At 43.7% G+C, this 20006-nt stretch overlaps 1 gene segment (V, D, J or C); it reads right to left on the reverse strand.

Moving 5' to 3' along the window:
- Positions 1-5553: 5553 nt before the first annotated feature.
- On the reverse strand, positions 5554-6286 carry LOC127552358 (immunoglobulin kappa variable 3-11-like). The segment is given in 2 exon segments: positions 5554-5943; positions 6178-6286. Coding segments are annotated over 2 exon segments (384 nt in total).
- Positions 6287-20006: the final 13720 nt, after the last annotated feature.

Genomic DNA, 20006 nt, shown 5'->3' on the forward strand with positions numbered 1-20006 from the left:
ATTCAGTCTACTCATCAATTCTTATAGGACAATAATATTCCATTACATTCATATGCCGTAACTTATTCAGCCATTCTCCAACTGATGGATATCCATATCAACTCAGTTTCCAGTTCCTTGTCCCTACAAAAAGAGCTGCTACAAAAATTTTTGTACATGTAGAATCCCCTCTTTTATGAACTGTTTGGGATACAGACTCAGGAGTGATACTGCTGGTTCAAAGTGTATTCAGCAAAACTTTTGAAGACTTACATATGCCAGATCCCTTGCTTGATTCTGAGGATGGAAAGATAAAAAGCAGATGCAATCTTTTCTCTCATAGAACTTATATTTTAATAGGAAATGTGTGGCAAGTACCCAAAAAAGGGTGATGTCAGTTCTCATTCCTTTATTTGGTTCAGTTCAATTTCTTTTTTTTATTTTAATTTTTTTATAATAACTTTTTATTGACAGAATCCATGCCAGGGTAATTTTTTTTTTTACAACATTATCCCTTGTCCTCACTTCTGTTCCGATTTTTCCCCTCCCTCCCTCCATCTCCCAGATGGCAAGCAGTCCTTTACATGTTAAATATGTCACAGTATATCCTAGATACAATATATGTGTGCAGAACCGAACAGTTCTCTTGTTGACAGGGAGAATTGGATTCAGAAGGTAGAAATAACGCGGGAAGAAAAACAAAAATGCAAATAGTTCACATTCAATTTCCCAGTGTTCTTTCTTTGGATGTAGCTGCTTCTGTCCATCATTGATCAATTGAAACTGAGTTAGGTCTCTTTGTCAAAGAAATCCACTTCCATCAGAATACATCCTCATACAGTATCGTTGTTGAAGTGTATAATGAGAGAGAGACAGAGACAGAGACAGAGACAGACAGAAAGTGAGAGAGAGACAGAGACAGAGAGACAGAGAGATAGAGAAGTACAAAGAGGATTATCTCAAATCCATTCCCCTAATCAAATGGGGAATTCTTCAATGAAAAGGGCTGTAGCAGCCACTGCTCTGAGGTAGGAGAGCCAGCAATTGGGCTTGGACCAGCTCCAAGGGCCTGAGTTAAAGCCCCAGCTCTGGCCCCCTTTCATCTCCATACAGAGAGATGGGCTATTCTACATTAGGGAGAGCCAGGGCAGGGGCAGAAGTCCATTTGGCTTTTAGGGTAAAATTGTGGGTTTTTATGGCTGCATCTGAGAAAGCCTCTTGGGTGGGGCTGCAGATCAAGAGAAGACTGCAGCTGAGGGGCTCCAAATCCCTTAACGCTTTAGTCAGTGCTAAAAGTTTGAGCTGAAGAAATTTCTCAATCGGCAAGAAGGCTGATGTGGTTCACCCAGGGATTCTGGGAGGAAATCTAGAGGAAAGAGGAATCTAGATTTCAGAGGGAACATGGGAGGGCCTTGAAAGCAGCACAAAAAGAAAAAATCTGAAGGTCTGAGAAGAGAAAATTGGGTCCCCAGTTTCATTATGAAATCATGTCTCTATAAGAGCAGTACAGGAGAGAATGATAAGAAATGAATGTTTAACTAACAGGTCACCAAACAGACAGGGCAGAAGGGAGGTCCCAAAACAGTTCTTAAGTTTCCCTTCAGTCCCCATGCTATAAAGGGCAGGACAAGTAAGGTCAGAGCGCCAGAGAGAGAAGGAAAAAGATCCCTCAGCAAACAGAACTTCAGAGGCCTTACAGGCCTTACTGGCCACATGATGGGATAGCCAGGGTTCTGCTGTGGTGGTGGAGCGAGAGGGAACAAGCCCCAAACTCCTGCTGGAGGTCGGGGCACTGGGGGCAGCTCATCCCCTGCAGGCAGTCCCTCCTCCAGTGCCCCTCCTAGTTACACTCAGGGCAAGGACAGGGAGTTTCCTTGGCCCTCTGGCCCTGTCCATGACACCTGAAGCAGGAACCCCTGGGTTTCCCAGAAATGTCAACAGCCACGAGGAGGCTGTTCCCCATGTCTCCCTGTAAGGCTGCTGTCCCATGCTGCAGTTTGATCTCTGTTTCCAGCAGAGAGGTGGGAGTTTGGGCCCAGAATTGGCTTCTTCAGCTTCCTCCTTGTGTCTGAGGCAGATTGTTTAATAGTAACATCTCCCCAGGACAGATCAAGGAGGGCCTTGGCCTTGGACCCCTCACAAAGCTGGGCGGGGACCTCGGAGCAATGGCCAAGTTTCTCCTTAGTCTGGGAGAGATTTTCATTGGAAGAGGTGGCTCTGCTCTGAGTGTTTCTCCCTGAGAGTCTGTAGCTTCTCCCAGGGGACAGTTAGAATCAGGATCCTGAGGAGGAGAGAAAGGCCTGGGAGTCTCAGGATCTGGTCCAGGAGAGGGGGACAGAGTTAAGGAGACATTGCCAGAGACAAGGTCCTGTCTTTGGGAAGAGGTGATTCAGAGACGGATTCACAGGGATTTTGTGTCCCTAGAGGAGTAGGAAGGAGGGAGTTATTTAAAAAGGTTAGTATCTAATTTTGAGTTTCCCACAGCAAACTGAAGCAGCATCCTGCAGCGTTGTTTTAATTTAAAGGTTTTTTTTTTTTTTTTTAGTTTTGAGATCTTTTAGGCTGAATTTGTTTCTCTTTAAGAAAAAGCCTAAGGCATTGATCCACACTTAACACCTTACACCAAGATAAGGTCAAAATGGGTTCATGACCTAGGCATAAAGAATGAGATTATAAATAAATTGGAAGAGCATAGGATAGTTTACCTCGCAGACCTGTAAACGGTTAGAGGAGGAATTTATGACCAAAGAAGAACTAGAGATCACTATTGACACAACATAGAAAATTTTGATTATATCAAATTGAAAAGTTTTTGTACAAACAAAAACAAATGTAGACAAGATTAGAAGGGAAACAATAAACTGGGAAAACATTTTTACAATCAAGGTTTGATAAAGGCCTCATTTCCAAAATATATAGAAATTGACTTTAATTTATAAGAAATCAAACCATTCTCCAATTGATAAATGATCAAAGGATATGAACAGACAATTTTCAGATGAAGAAATTGAAACTATTTCTAGCCATATGAAAGATGCTCCAAGTCATTATTATATATCAGAGAAATGCAAATTAAAACAACTCTGAGATACCACTACACACCTGTCAGATTGGCTAGAGTGACAGGGAAAGATAATGGGGAATGTTGGAAGGGATGTGGGAAAATAGGGACACTGATACATTGTTGGTGGAATTGTGAATGCATCCAGCCATTCTGGAGAGCAATTTGGAACTATGTTCAAAAAGTTATCAAGCTGTGCATACCCTTTGATCCAGCAGTTTTTCTACTGGGCTTATACCCCAAAGAGATACTAAAGAAGGGAAAGGGACCTGTATGGGCCAAAATGTTTGTGGCAGCCCTGTTTGTAGTGGCTAGAAGCTGGAAAATGAATAGATGCCCATCGATTGGAGAATGGTTGAGTAAATTGTGGTATATGAACGTTATGGAATATTATTGTTCTGTAAGGAATGACCAGCAGGATGAATACAGAGAGGACTGGCGAGACTTACATGAACTGATGCTAAGTGAAATGAGCAGAACCAGGAGATCATGATATACCTCAACAACGCTACTGTTTGAGGATGTATTCTGATGGAAGTGGATCTCTTTGCTAAAGAGAGCTAATTCAGTTTCAATTGATCAAGGATGGACATAAGCAGCTACACCCAAAGAAAGAACACTGGGAGATGAATATAAACTGCTTGCATTTGCGTTTTTCTTCCTTTTATTTCTACCTTCTGAATCCAATTCTCCCTGTGCAACAAGAGAACTGTTCGGTTCTGCACACATATATTGTATCTATTCAACATGTAAAGGACTGCTTGCCCTCTGGGGGAGGGGGTGAAGGAGAGGAGGAGGGGAAAAATCGGAACAGAAGTGAGCACAAGGGATAATGCTGTAAAAAATTACCCTGGCATGGGTTCTAGCAATAAAAAGTTATTAAAAATAAAGAAATAAAAAATAAAAAAAAGAAAAAAGAAACAGCCGAAGGGAGAATGCTTAGGAATAGACACAGCAATAGATCGTCCCATTTTTTGCCACAGATCTTAGGTTTTCTGCATTCTATAGCACTCCATCCTCCCATGCATCCCTGGGGAGGGAGAGAGGTGAGAGAAGTTCCGTGATTAAGGGTAGGAATTTCAAGTCCAGTCTTCTCCAGTCAAGGAAGTCTGCTTGAGCATAGAGCTCCTGACAGCCCAAATCTTCCTGGGTATTTGGGTCTCCAGCTATAGAATAGACAAAAGCCAGAGAAGTCTTACCACGGCCAAAAATTTTGGGGATCCCTGTACAGCCACCAAATGTTGAGGGGTAAGAAATGAGGGTTGAGAGATCCCCTGGCCAGGTGGCAGCTTTGCAAAAGAATTCACAAGCTTTGGAAAAGAATGAATATAGGTGAGACTTGTGGCAAAAAAAAGGGCTTATTACACTGAGAAAACTTTCTCAGCAGGCTAACTCCTGTTAGGACTTTTTAGAGAGGGTCAGGCCCACGGTCTTTGATTATATTGGGTTTGGGGGCCCAAAGCCAGGGGGCCAATCTCCAGATGAATTTGAGGAACTGATTTTCAACTGAATAAAGGGATCACCCCTTATGCCCCAGGCCAAGATCTCCAATGGAATTGTGGGTGGAGATGCTATGGGAGTTTCCCCTATAAACAGGAGAGTGGGGCCCCTCCTAAGATGCAGGAGGAGTTGAGATTCTAACCCAGGTTCACCCTTCCCCAAAAGATCCCAGTTTTCATCAGTCACCAATTTCATCAATAAAAAATTAGTTTTATTAGATTCATATTATTAAGAGGGGGGAGGACATTATAATTCTGAGCAGACTCCAAAACTATGAGGAGAGCAGAATGTCCGGCTTCTTGACGCCTATATCTTATTCCCCTTCTTTGTAGGAATTGAAGTCTTGCTTTGAAAAGAGTGGACAGAGGAGACTCCAGAGAGATCTTTATGGCCCCCGGCATGAATGGGTAAAATAAAAGTAGATAAAAATCTGATTTAAATGCATGGGCAGAGAAAATTGATCCAGAGTGCGAATTTTTTTTTTCTGAGGCAATTAGGGTTAAGTAACTTGCCCAAGGTCACACAACAAGAAAATATGAAATGTCTGAGCCTAGATTTGCACTCAGGTCCTCCTGACTCCAGGACAGCTGCCTCGTGCCATCTGACTGCTGGGAGAGTGTGAATTTTAATCTGGAGCCATTGATGGATTTCATTAACCTGTTTCCTGATCTTCTTGTGCTCTTGTTCCCAAGTGTCATTGACTGCTGTGGAATATTGAGCCAGGGAGAAAGGACAGAAAGAATCTCTGGCTAGAATTTCTACTTTCTCTTTGGTTCTTGCTCAGTTGGGAGTCAGATGGAATAGGAATGGGAGAGTGCCTCAGGCCCAGGGCATTGTGGGCTGACCCAGTCTGAGCCAGTGGTTCTTTCTTTGATGATTCTGCTCATGGCTGAAGAGGAGCAAGAGCAGAGCGAGCTCTCAGACCGTCCCCTGAGCCCCGAGTCCCTTTTATCTCATCAGCCCCAGAGACCCTGCCCCTGAGCAGGCCCCCAACAGCTGCTGCAGCAGAGGAAGGAGGGGAGGCAGCTGGGCCTCCCTGAGCAGCCAGCCCAGGCCTGGGGAGGTTTTTGTTCAGGGCTGTAACACTGTGGGAGGAAGATAAGATGCTTGAGCACAGTAATATTCTGCCCCATCTTCAGCCTCCACACTGCTGATTGTGAGGGTGAAATCCTTCCCAGCACCACTGCCACTGAAGCGGGCGGGGACTCCGGAGGCCAGATTGGAAACCAGGTAAATGAGCATCCTAGGAGACTGGCCGGGTTTCTGTTGGAGCCAGTATAGGTAAGTCTTTCCATCAGTGTATAAGACACTCTGACTGGCCTTGCAGCTGATGGTGACTCTCTCTCCCGGGCTCACAGACACCGAGGCAGGAGACTGGGTCAGCACAATTTCTCCCCTGGAAACTAAGAACAGAAATTAATGATCAACCAACATGAAATAAACAGAGCAGAATTTCCTTTCATTTTGATTCTTGGCCCAGAGACTCCCTGGGTCTGAAAATTCCCCTGATCTCACAGAAATCCTCATTCCCCCTTGGACTGTACTGGCTCCTGTCCCCAGAGATTCTGAGCTTCCTGGAATTCCCGCATCTCATGTCACGTTGCCCGTCTGCATGTTTTGTTGTCTCATGTTCTCACCTGGGACCCAAAGCATCAGGAGCCCACAGAGAAGCTGGGACAGAGATTCCATTTTGCAGTGACTCCTTCCCTGTGGCTGCTCTGCCCCCAGGCCCAGTTTATCTCCCTGTGTCTGCAGGCCCTCCCCCTGGGGATCTCTTTATGCAAAGCAGCTGGGAGGTGTGGGGGTTCTGGGAGCAGAAGTGGCTGCCTCCAGCTCAGGGGAAGAACTGAGACCTTCAGACCTTGAATATGTCCCTGATTCTTGGACAACTGTGGGATAAGTGCTCCCACAAAGCCTAGTTATCCTTAGATTTGTTTTTTTGTTTGTTTGTTTTTTTTAATTTTTTTTGTTTTATTCAGTTTTATTTTTTTTAAAGTTAAAAAATACTCCTTTATAATTAACCCTCCACATTGTGTTCAGAGCTGCCCATCTTTGCTTTGCTTCCTTGTGTGTTTCTCTTGTTCTCTGCATGCACTTTTTACATTATTTTCCCCTGATTCCTCCCCAGGGACTCCATCCTTCTGTAAGTGCCCACAGCCAGCAGTGTCCCTGCCCCTCTACCTCTGCCCTCACCAGGCATGTGCTGCTTTCCCCTTGGGCGGGGCTGCCTCTCAGCAGCACAGCTGGCCCCAGCTCCCTCATAAACAGGGCTTCCCTCAGCCTTCCCCGACCTCACACTCCCCACACTGTCTGGGAGATGAAGCTTCCTGGGGCTCAGCCAAGGCTACCTCCCGGCCCAGCTACCACAGGGCTCACAGCTTGCTGTTTCAGCAGAATATGCCTGGGATGTTTACCCTTCACCCTGACCAAACCTCCATGTGAGCTCTGCCCTTCACATGCTCTCTGGTCCTTCCAGCAGGACCACTGCTCTGCCTGCCCTTTTGTTCATTTTTGATTTGCACCCAGAGGTGCTGTTTTATCCTGTTTGTGGAGGAAACCTTAAGGGCATTTTTTCAAGTGCTTCTGTGAAACAGAGGCAAATTCTTTCCCAAACATCGGCTTCTGTCAGAAATGTAGAAACTGCCAAAGAGGAATTTGAATTAGCCTGTCACTGAGGTTATCGCACTATAACCCTAATCCAAGAAGGCGCCAGCATTTAAAGTCCTGGCCCATCTGAACGGGCACAAAACGCACAGGCTTGCACAACAAAGTGAACCTGACATCCTGGAACAGGCCGCAAGTTTGACCTGAAATGTATCCCTTCCCCTTAAAAGGGTAACTCACCCTCTAGAGTAGAGAATAATAGTCATAAAATGTATTCAACATAAACGATAGAGGTCGGAGGATGTGTGTGTAATAGTAATGTATATTAAAAAGACATAGGTGCAGGGAGGTGGGGCAGTGGGTAGAGCACCAGCCCTGAAGTCAGTAAGACCTGAGTTCAAATCTGACCTCAGACATTTAACACTTCCTAGCTGCGTGACCCTGGACAAGTCACTAAACCCCAATTGCAGAAGAAGAAGAAGAAGAAGAAGAAGAAGAAGAAGAAGAAGAAGAAGAAGAAGAAGAAGAAGAAGAAGAAGAAGAAGAAGAAGACGGCATAAACACAAGAGGGCAAGCATTAATTAGAGGGAGAATCATGATGGTGGAGAGCATTTGGCAAATAGCCAAGAAGAGTGAAATATTGTTATTATGGGATGGCAGTTCACCCACAATAAGAAAAAATAGATGAATTTTTTTTTTAATTGTTAGGTGTGGAAGGTGTGTTAGGTGCATTGTGTGGAAGAGAGAGATAAGATGAAGAACTTACTGGAATGGATGACTTCTTTTTTTGTGTTTTATTTTCATTATTTCCATGTTTCCCCTTTGATCTGTATAATATGTACAGGCCCATATTTACTTTAGCCTTTGCCAGCTATAACCATGTTTACTTAACCTGAGCTGATGACATTCATCAGTATTTAAAATTTATCATTATTTAGTCTATTAGCTGGACCACTGCTTGATAAAGTCTGAAGACCTGATTTTCTGTTTCCTAGAAATCAGGTGATTTTGGGGAAACAAAAACCCTCCATTCCAATGTCTCTGGATAGCAACAAGCAATGATTAGATGCCTCCCCCTCCCCTTCTCCATGCTCTCTTACTTGTGATGTAATTTCTTGTACAAAAGCTGTGTATCTTTGCTACTTCTTTAGCCCTCCTACCACAAGGTTTCTCTTTCCCTTATCTCGTTATGGTTCGGCTCATCCTCCAGCAGTTTAATAAACAACCTTTCTGCTTCCTACTGAGGGATCTCTGAGGAGACATTTTGGGTAAGGGTCTTCTCCATTCCACTCACCATGAAAACTCAACAGTAGGATAAAGGGAATCTTCTTTTATTCAAGTAATACCTCACTCTTAACCTTTGAAAAGTAGAGAAAGGAAACATTTTTAAGGGTTTTCATAATGAATTTCCCATTCTTTCACTTGGGGAGGACCCACCTAGGACAACTACTAATCTACACCTGATTCTCCCCAATGATCAGGCAGTTTGGTGAGAAGTGATCAAGTCATCTTCAAACTTGTAAAAGGATGGGTGGGAAATCCAGCTGTCATCTGGCCTGATGTCTAGATTGGGGAAGAACAGATTTCAGAGAACTCAGATAATGAATAGTCAATTCCTTGGGGGAGTGTTGTTGCCATCCAAACTGCTAATCAAAGAAGGTCAAAGAGCCCCTAAAGAATCTTCTTGTGTGAAGAAGAATTGTGTGAATCAGCACTAGTGTTGAACCTTATTCTGCATCTCAGCTCCCTGCTCAGGATGACTTGGCTCTGTTTGACATAGATTAGAAACAGTTCAAAATCAATCCCAGTTCTCTTGTGTTGGTTACCTAACTCAATCCAAAATCCCAGTGGATTTTCCCTGTCCAGACTTCACGACCTTCTCTGTGTGAAAAGATCTTCCCTTAAAGCTTACATGTTCCAGACAATTCTCAGACGAAGAAATTGAAACTATTTATAGACATATGAAAATATGCTCCAAATCCTTATTAATAGAGAAATGCAAATTAAGACAACTCTGAGATACGGCTACACACCTGTCAGATTGGCTAGAATGACAGGGAAAGATGATGGGGAATGTTGGAGGGGATGTGGGAAAACAGGGACACTGATACATTGTTGGTGGAATTGTGAACACATCCAGCTATTCTGGAGAACGATTTGGAACTATGCCCAAAAAGTTATCAAACTGTGCATACCCTTTGATCCAGCATTGTTTATACTGGGCTTATACCCCAAAGAGATACTAAAGAAGGAAAAGGGAGCTGTATGTGCCAAAATGTTTGTGGCAGCCCTGTTTGTAGTGGCTAGAAGCTGGAAAATGAAAGGATGTCCATCAATTGGAGAATGGTTGAGTAAATTGTGGTATATGAATGTTATGGAATATTATTGTTCTGTAAGGAACGACCAGCAGGATGAATACAGAGAGGACTGGCGAGACTTACGTGAACTGATGCTAAGTGAAATGAGCAGAACCAGGAGATCATTATATACCTCAACAACGATACTGTTTGAGGATGTATTCTGATGGAAGTGGACCTCTTCGATAAAGAGAGCTTTAATTGATCAAAGATGGACAGAAGCAGCTACACCCAGAGAAAGAACACTGGGAAATGAATATAAACTGCTTGCATTTTTGTTTTTCTTCCCAGGTTATTTATACCTTCTGAATTCAATTCTCTCTGTGCAACAAGAAAACTGTTCGGTTCTGCATACATATATTGTATCTAGGATATCCTGTAACCCATTCAACATGTAAAGGACTGCTTGACATCTGGGAGAAGGGGTGGAGGGAGGGAGGGGAAAAATCGGAACAGAAATGAATGCAAGGGATAATGCTGTAAAAAATTACCCTGGCATGCATTCTATCAATAAAAAGTTGTTAAAAAAAAAAAGCTTACATGTTCCTCTGTCCTTTCCATCCTGCTTCATTTTGTCCAGTGGTACTATGCCTCCCAGCCAAGTCAATTTTCTTTTTGTGAGGATTAATTAAGGCTTAGTATCATGACTAACAACTCAGCAGCCACATCTGTAGCCCATGGACTTGAGTTGGGAAATATAAAAAGTAAAGCCTGAATGTAGAATTGGGTTCCTCTTTCTTTTTCACTGATACCTGGGTCTTTCTCTTTGCAAACTAAGTGGGAGATAAAGGAAATTGCTATTTTTCTCTATGAACAAAAGTAAAATAAAATCATTATCAAAGAGAAATCCCCTAAGGAAAAAGTTAGTTTGAAAAGAATGAAAAAAATCAGCTTCAAAGACAACTGAAGAAAGAGACTCAGATGGTACAAGGAAGATCGAACCACATAAGGATGGATGTGGACTGGTAGAATAATGGCGTAGGAGAGTTGGACAGCCCATCGTTAAGCATGGAATTAACCAACTTAAAGCTGGTCTCTGAATTCACTCTCAGGTTTCTATGATTTCCATTAAAAGTCTAAACTTTGAACCTCCTCATTCCTTTATTTGGTTCAGTTTAATTTCAAGTGACCCAAAGACAATTGAAAATTGTGAGATTGTGGATATAAGCAGATTTACAACTAACCATGACTTGGTACTGAAAGTCTTGTCATTATATGGTGAGGGGCATGTATCATCAGGAAGAAATGTTGGATGGTCATAAAGAAGCTTAAGAGTCACTCAAGAGAGACTTAGGATATTATCTTCCTAACCTCAGAAATTTCCTAAATCAGAGGAAGGTCAACAGTATGTGGAGCTGACATTCTGTATGGGATTTTTGGAAGGTCATAAAAATGCAGGGCACAGGAGGGAAGGTATGGAGTAGTCTCAATCCTCATTGGGCTGATGAGATCACCAGCCTAAGAGTCCAAGAATCTATTTCTGATATCTCTAAGAATCACAGTGTGCTCAACCTATCTCATCTCATCTACCAAACTTAGAAGAAAAAAAACTCTTCCTCCTTGCCAAAATTAATATGTCTACTAATACTGGCATACCCCCAAATTTCTGATAATGAAATAAACATTTCCAAAGTTTTCTACAAATAATATTACCCATAAAATCTGGTTTTTGAAGAAAATAAACATAGGATGTGAAACTTCAGTTTGGCCCATCCCCTGGTTTATCATGCTCTCAGGAACCATCATTGTAAGACCTATGGAAGAAGGCAAAGTGAAAATAAAAAGTACAAAGAAAGCACCAAAGAAAAGGAGAGAAGCTGAAGATTTCTGCTATGGGTAGCTTGGGGTTTTTTGAATACAATCAATTTAACCTGTAACTTTTGAAGCTTTCCAGTTGTCTCACCTTCTTTGTGAACTTCCTAATGTTCTCAGCATGGAGAAAAATGCCGTCCACATCCAAAAAAGAACTGGTAGCCTCTGATTCATCACTCAATTTTCCTTTTATTTACTAGAAGAGATTACAGACAGAATGAAGAAGTAAAATAAGCACCAGGAGAGGTAAATAGGAAATGGATTCGGGAGGGCAATAGAGTTGGCAAGGAAAGGGGTTTGGTAGAAGGCAGTAGAGGGATATGCTTTGAGGTGTGAGGACACCATTGACTGGCACTGACTGTATGGGAGTCCACAAAAAAGGGAGTTTAACAGATTAAGGGAGGTAGACACTATATGGAGGGAGAGAAAACTTCAGCCTTTGTCCTGAAAAGGATTTAGCAAAGATCTTCATCAAAAGCACATCTTTTATGGGTGAAATATAACCCTGAGGGTTCCTCAGGGGAGGAGGGAAATAAAGGCAGAAACAAGGGTGTACATTGAGATGTTGAGACTCCTTTGAAGATAGTTGTAGAGGGCCAGATCTCTGAAAAGGTACACTTAAGATTCAGTGTGATTAATGAGATAATAATTCTCTAGCTAATGATGTAATCACTCTAAGTAAGTACATATTCTTAATGTGCTGCGGTGATGCAAAACTAAGTTCCCAGGATGAGCGTTTTATCAGTTCCTGGAAAATGGGAGAGAATAAGCTGTGTTCAGGCACATCAAAGGTTATGCACAGTTGTATAGCTTGTTGGGTATAGTTGTTAATTGTTCTTCAGAATGGTTGGATATAGTACATGGTGCATTAGTTTCATCTGAAGCCAAGAGATGGGCTTCTTAGAAAAGAGAAGTTTGAAGAATAAATCTCTTTCTTTGATAAGGGAAATGGGTTCGAGATATTACTTTTGTTTGTCCTTTCCACCCTCTCTCTCTCTCTCTCTCTCTCTCTCTCTCTCTCTCTCTCTCTCTCTCTCTCTCTCTTTCTCTCTTCTCTCTCCCTCTCTGTATATATTTCTATGTTGACATGCAGAATGTTCCACAGCCTTTTCCCACTAAGGAATAGCAATGAGGAGTTCAGATGGAGGTGTGAGAAATGAGGGTTGAGAGATCCCCTGGCCCATGGCAGGCTCTGCAAAAGAATGTGCAAACCTGAACAAATACAGGCCAGGTTTGTGGCAAAAAAAAAAAAGGGTTTATTTCACTGAGAAAACAGCTTTCTCAGCAGGCAACACACTGTCAGCACTTTTTGCTAAGGTTTGGGCACACAGCCTTTGATGATCTTGGGGTTTTCTAGCCTGGACCTGGAACCCTTACAATAAAGGGTGGTGATTATGCCCCAGGCCAAGATCTCCAATTGAATTATAGGTGGAGATGCTATGGGAGTTTCTCCTAAATAGGAGCGTGGGGCCCCTCCCAAAATCTGGGAGGGGTAGAGACCCCAAAATCACAGTTTACATCATTCCCTCAAGCAATCACCCCAAACTCATTTCTGGCCAAGCATGAAGGTCTCATCTGCTGGAGCTGCTTCAAGATGACAAGGGCCGAAGAGCTGTCCCTATGCTCCCTGGGGGTTCAGGTCAGGAGGGGAAGTGCAAGATCTGGAGATAACAGCAGAAACATCTAGGGGATGTTGAGTGTCCAAGTCAGTTGGCCCATGATCTTTGGACTGCGTGAGTAGTTGGAAGTTCATAGCCTGGAGCCTAGAGGAAAGAAATCTCTCAAGCAAGTTAGAAGTGGGGGCCAACCAGGGGAGAGATGGTGACTTTGCAAAAAGGGCATCAGGTCCCATCTGTGGGCCCCCTTAAGAATGCTGAAGGCCAACCCAACAATCCTGAAAGCCCCCACTGCCCCCGGAGCCCCAGCTGAAAGGCTAAAAAGGAGTTAATACCCTACTGGCAGGGCCCAGAATGATAAAGTCAGAGAAAAAATGCTGGGAGCAAAGATTTCACCCTTGAAGTGGAAAATGGCAAAAAAAGAAGAAGAAGAAGAAGAAGAAGAAGAAGAAGAAGAAGAAGAAGAAGAAGAAGAAGAAGACTAGAGTGAGAGAAAGGAAGGAAGGAGACCATAGTGAGAGAAAGGACACAGACAATTTCCCCTTCTCTCTCCAGAGGGTGTTCAGGTAAGAGCAGTTTCAGGTTCTCTACAGGTTCTCAGGAATAGTCTGAAGTATCTGAGAGGGAAAAGCTGCTCTATGGCGGCTCTGCCAGGAGCTGGGCAGGGGAGGAGAGCTGGGATCTCTTAACATGCACCATGGTACCTCCTGGGCCTTCTGAGTCCTTCAGGGAAAAGCTTCCACCCAGTTAGTAAAGGGGTCAATGAAGACCAGGAGCAAATTGAAACCTCTGCAAGGGGGTGTATGTGTAAAGTCTCTTTACCAACCTCCCCTGGGCATGTGCCCCTTCTGTGTAGGAGCTTCAGGAGAGGGGGAGGGTCAGCAGCTCCCTCAGGATTCACTCGGGCACAGACTGGGCGGGCCTGGCAGACCTTCCAGATCCCCCCAGCTTGTGACCAGTGAGAACGTGTTTCACAGGGGACTGAAGAGCATTTCTCCCCAAGTGTGCAGCCTGATGGAGACCAAAAATCTGTTTCTAATTGTAATGACTGCATATTTAAAATCAGCCAGAGTCAGTAATTCAGGTTAAGGGAAAAATCTTCAATCTTTATTGAAGTGACGAAGTGAATAAGGATTGCGATAGCCAATATAGGCAAGAAAGATTGCGATAGCAATATGGGCAGCTGCAACAGGAAGCCAGTTAACAGAGGGGGAATCTGAGCTGAAAGGTCATCGCAATGGCAAAAGCAAGCAGTCTCTCCTCCCCTTCCTTTTCCACTCCCCTGCCTCTACCCACCAAAATTGTCATTTCCTGTACACATCAGGACTTGCACAAAGAGTGGGCGGGGGCCATTCTTTCTCCAAGCTTATATATTAATAGAGTATGGTCCAATTACTATTTAGCCTCATGTGCTTGGGACCTCAGTGCATCATCTCAAGCCTCAGCCCATTACATCTCCCGCTTTCTTTTGTTTTAGAACACAGGTGATCATGCCATCCCTGACTCCTCAGGGAGGTCAGAGCCCCCAAGGGGAGGTGATCACACCCTCCCTGACTTCTCAGGAAAGGAGGTGAAAGCACCAAAAAGGAGGTGATCATGACACCTCCTGACTTCTCAGGAAGGGAGGTGAAAGCACTAAAAAGGAGATAATCACGCCCTCCCTGACATCTCAGGAAGGGAGATGAAAAGCACCAAAGGGAAGTGGGAGTTGCTAGCGGGTTTCTGGGCTGAAGAGTCTTATTATGCACAAACCCATCAGCATGGGAGGTATTACACAAGCACATAGCAACAACGCAATGGCTATTAGTGATGACTCTCCCCACAGTCAGTGCAGGCTTGATGTGGTGTAACAAACATGAATTATAAACCCAAGTAATGGTATAACAAACAATATAAACCAACATTGTGTTGTAAAAGATTGCCAGAAATCTTAGAAGGAGAGTATGTAAACAGCAGTCACACATACACCTTCTTCAGTAGCCAAGAGATAGTCCAAAACCAATCTATTGTCCATTGCTTCACATATCAGGGAATCCAATGATCCCCCCAAGTTTTTGAAGTCCAGCAAAAGTCTTTTTATGTCTTAGGAAATCCAATGATTCCAGCAAATTTTGAAGTCCTGTAACAGTCTTATCATTTCTCAGAAAATCCATTGATTCCTGAGGGCTTTCAAGTCTTATGTCTCAAAGAATCCAATGATTCCTGAGGGATTTAAAGCCCTACAACAATCTAATGTCTCAGAGAATCCAATGATTTCTGAGGGTTTTGAAGTCCAATGATTTTCTATGTCCATGAGTCAAACGCCATAACTGACACATTCTTTCAAATGTGAGCACAATCAGCAACAGAATCACCCGATGTTTCTTGGGTCTTCTCCTTCATTTCAAGGGTCTGCTCCGTCTCTCTGTGATGGACAAGGTGAATACGGCTCGTTGGCACCCATCTGATTCCTTCTCCACCTGTAGAGATACAAGCAAACCCCCTCCCCCAAGCAGTTAGTCTATCTGGTCCCTTCCATTCACCACTTTCTGGGTCTCTCCACATCACCTGGCGATTATCTAAAGATAGTGGAGCTGCTTGCACTGGACACTGCCCTTCCAATGGGTTATAAAACCTGTCTGCCGGAGCCAGTGCATCTTTGTCAAAAATCAAGAAGTTAATAGTATAAAGTGCTAGATTTAGTAGTTCTCTAGAGTTACCTGTGGCTCCCCCTTTCTTTTGTTTTTGGAGCAGCGTCTTAATGTCTCTGTTTCTCCTCTCTACTATTGCCTGTCCTTGAGGATTAAAGGGTATGCCAGTGGTGTGTAAAAACTTATACTGTGCTCATAAGACACTATGCCACAGTGGGCACAGATGCCTTTTATAGCCAGGTTATGATGCAGACTTCCCAAAATCCAAACATGGGAAGACAGAGTCCCTCCTAGCAAGGGACTTCCAGAGAGACTCGTAGATGCTTTCGGTGTGGAAAAGTAGGGCATCTGAGAGGTCAATGTTGGTATAGAGATAGAATGGGAAAACAGGGTAGAGAACAAGACCCAATACCCCATGTCCAAAATGCAATAGAGGTTTCCATTGGGCCTCAGAATGTAGACAGATTCAGGGTAACGGGATGAGGGACCCAGCCCTAGGGCCCAAGACAAAAAACACTTGGGGCATGATGGCAGCCAGTGGTGCACCCAGAGAGTGCCTAGAAGACCAGTACCCAGACATGATCAATCAGCCAGAAAGCCATATGATGGGAGAAGGGGATTACACAGTCAACCAGCCAGGAAGCAACCTTATGGCAGAAAGGAATTACAATTGGGGAGAATAGAGCTGTATGCAGCTGGGACAACTGAGATACCCCCTGGAGAGGTGAAATCTGTTCCTCTCCAGCCTATGGATCCCTTACCTCCAGGCACAGTAGACTTGACCATTTCACCTCCTTTTTGTACATACAAAACAGTGTCCATCCACACACTGATGTGGGAAACTCGGGAATGTGTAGATAATATCCCAGTCACTAATACAGGTAGACAATGTGTGACTTATCACCCAGGAGAAATAGTAGCATCAGGTTTACTCATACAGAATCCTAATAAGCAACCTGGTGATAGTCACCCAGATTCTGACTCCAAACCACAAAATCCAGAAATATACTGGACAGCAGCTGTAACAGCTGACTGACCTATGCTCACAATCTATATAAATGACCTACCATTGGAAGGATTGGTAGACACAGGTGCAGATCATACAGTTATTAGAGGTGCCAGTTGGCCCAGTCACTGGCCAAAGATTAAAGCAGACACCTATATGTCTGGAATAGGAGGATCAATAGCAGCTGAAGTTAGTGCTGCCCCTATGAGATGGACTTTTAAAGGCAAAACAGGAGTTTTTACTCCTTTTATAGTTGAAAAAATTCCCATCAATCTGTGGGGAAGAACCGTTTTGCAACAATTAGGGTTAAAAATGAGTACTTCGGTTTTTTAAGCAGGGCTGCTGTTGAAGGCCTGCCAACACTTTCACCTGTTCCTATCCAATGGAAAACTGATACACCAGTGTGGATAGAACAGTGGCCCTTAGGTAGCGATAAAATTCAGGCCTTATTAGATATAGTACAGGAGCAACTTGAACAAGGGCATTTACAACCTTCTCTAAGTCCTTGGAATTCCCCAGTGTTCATTGTAAAAAAGAAATCGAGAAAATGGAGGATGCTCACTGATTTAAGAAAAGTGAATGAGCAGATGGAAACGATGGGAACTCTTCAGCCTGGACTTCCATCTCCTACTCAATTGCCTAGAGAGTGGCCTCTTTGGGTCATCAATATTAAGGACTGTTTCTATTCTATCCCTCTGGATAAGGAGGATATGAAAAGATTTGCCTTTTCAGTGCCCAGCGTTAACTTAGCTGAGCCCTATAAAAGATATGAATGGACAGTTTTGCCACAGGGAATGAAAAAGAGCCCCATGTTGGGCGCCAATTGTAATGACCGCGTATTTAAAATCAGCCGGAGTCAGGAATTCAGGTTAAGAGAAAAATCTTCAATCTTTATTGAAGTGAAGAGGTGAATAAGGATTGTGATAGCCAATATAGGCAAGAAAGATTGCGATAGCAATATGGGTAGCTGCAACAGGAAGCCAGCTAACAGGGGGGAATCTGAGCTGAAAGGTCATCACAATGGCAAAAGCAAGCAGTCTCTCCTCCCCTTCCTTTTCCACTCCCCTGCCGCCACCCACCAAAATCATCATTTCCTATACAACACATCAGGACTTGCACAAAGAGTGGGCAGGGGCCATTCTTTCTCCAAGCTTATATATTAATAGAGTATGGTCCAATTATTATTTAGACTCATGTGCTTGAGACCTCAGTGCATCAACTTAAGCCTCAGCCCATTACACCCAATGACTTGCTTCTGAAGGAGAAAGGATGCTCCCCGTTTCCTCTGCAGGGCTTGTCCCTGTGAGCTCCATGAAAGGGTGTAAGAAGCAGGGAGCTGGGGATTAAAGGAGCCACAGTCAGAGGTGAGAGGGCAGGAGCTTCAGCAGCTGAACCTGCAAACCTATTCCCCTTGGCCTGGAGCGAATCTCCCTTGCTGTGTCCTTCACAAATATGGCGGAAACCTCTGGGCTCGTGGGCAGTTGTAGTAGCTGTAGGATTTCTTCTGCATGTTTAATAGGAGAGCTCTTTGCTGTCCAAAGTCCCTAAATTCCACCCATTTGGGGGCCCAGAACTGGCTTCTCCTGCTTCCTGTTATCTCTGGGGCAGACTGTTTAATAGTAATATCTCCCCAGGACAGACCAAGGAGGGCCTTGGCCTTGGAGCCCTCACAAAGCTGGCTGGGGACCTCAGAGCAATGGACAAGTTTCTCCTTAGTCTGGGAGAGATTTTCATTGGAAGAGACGGCTCTGCTCTGAGGGTCTCTCCCTGAGAGTCTGCAGCTTCTCCCAGGGGGCAGAGGTTAGAATCAGGATCCTGAGGAGGAGAAAAAGGCCTGGGAGTCTCAGGATCTGGTCCAGGTGAGGGGGACAGAGTTAAGGAGACATGGCTGGACACAAGGTCCTGTCTTTGGGAATGAGGTGGTTCTGAAGGGATTCACAGGAATCCTGCATCCCTAGAGGAGTAGGAAGGAGGGGGTTATTTAAAAAGATCAATATCTAATTTGGATTTCCCTTCACAAACTGAAGCAGCTTCCTGCAGTGCTGTTTGATTTAAGAATTTTTTTTTTAGTTTTGAGATCTTTTAGGCTGAATTTGTTTCTGTTTAAGAAAGAGCCTGAGGGAGAATCCTTACTAATAGACACAGAGGTAGATTGTCCCATTTTTCTTCTCAGGTCTCAGGTTGCCTGGATTCTATAGCGCTTAGTCCTCCTATATATCTCTGGGGACGGAGGGAGGTGACAGAAGTTCCCTCATTAAGGGTACTTCTGTTAAAAAATTAAAAAAAAAAACCCACAGACATTCCAATACAATTTTCCCCAATCAAGGAAGTCTCATTGAGCCTAGAGCTCCCTACAGCGCAAATCTTCCCAGGTATTTGGGTCTGTCAGCTATAGAATAGATAACAACAAGAGAAGGCTTTCCTGGGCCCAAAATTTCAGGGATCCTTGTATGGGCCACCAATGTGGAGGGGTGGGCAATGAGGGTTGAGAGATCCCCTGGCCAAGTGGCAGCTTTGCAAAAGAATTCCCAGAATTTGCAAAAGAATGAAATAGGCAAGATTTGTGGCCAAAAAAAAAATGTGTTTATTACATTGGGAAAACAACTTTCTCTGCAAGCAAAATCCTTTTAGGACTTTTTGCAGAGGGTTGGGCACACGGCCTTTGATTACATTGGGGTTTTGGGCCCAAATCCAGGGGGCCAATCTCTAGATGAATTTGAGGAACTAATTTTCAACTCAATAAAAGGCGGTGATTATGCCCCAGGCCAAGATCTCCAATTGAATTGTGGATGAAGATGTTATGGGAGTTTTCCCTATAAACAGAAGGGTGGGGCCCTTCCCAATAGGCAGGAGGAGTTGAGATTCTAACCCAGGTTCACCCTTCCCCCAAAGATCACAGTTTCCATCAATTGAATCATAAAAAATTAGTTTTATTAGATTAATATTATTAAGATGGGGGGGTCGTTATGATTCTGAGCAGACTCCAAAACTATGAAAAGAGCAAAATGTCCGGCTTCTTGGCGCCCATCTCTTATTCCAGTTCTTTGTAGGAATTAAAGTCTTCCTTTGAAAACAGTGGACAAAGGAAACTCCAGAGAGATCTTTATAACCCCCAGCAAGAATGGATAGAATAAAAACAGATAAGAATCTGCTTTAAATGCATAGTCAGAGAAAATGGATCCAGAGTATGAATTTTCTTTCCTCAGGCAATTAGGGTTAAGTAACTTGCCCAGGGTCACACAACTAGAAAATATGAAGTGTCTGAGTCTGGATTTGCACTCAGGTCCTCCTGACTCCAGGGCAGCTGCCTCCTGCCATCTGGCTGCTGGGAGAATGTGAATTTTAATCTGGGTCCATTGATGGATTTCTTTAGCCTTTGCCTGATGTTCTTGTGCTCTTGGTCCCAAAAATCATTGACTGCTGTGGAATATTGAGCCAGGG

The sequence above is a fragment of the Antechinus flavipes genome, chromosome 2 (genome assembly GCF_016432865.1).
Source record: "Antechinus flavipes isolate AdamAnt ecotype Samford, QLD, Australia chromosome 2, AdamAnt_v2, whole genome shotgun sequence".
Taxonomy (NCBI): Eukaryota; Metazoa; Chordata; class Mammalia; order Dasyuromorphia; family Dasyuridae; genus Antechinus; species Antechinus flavipes.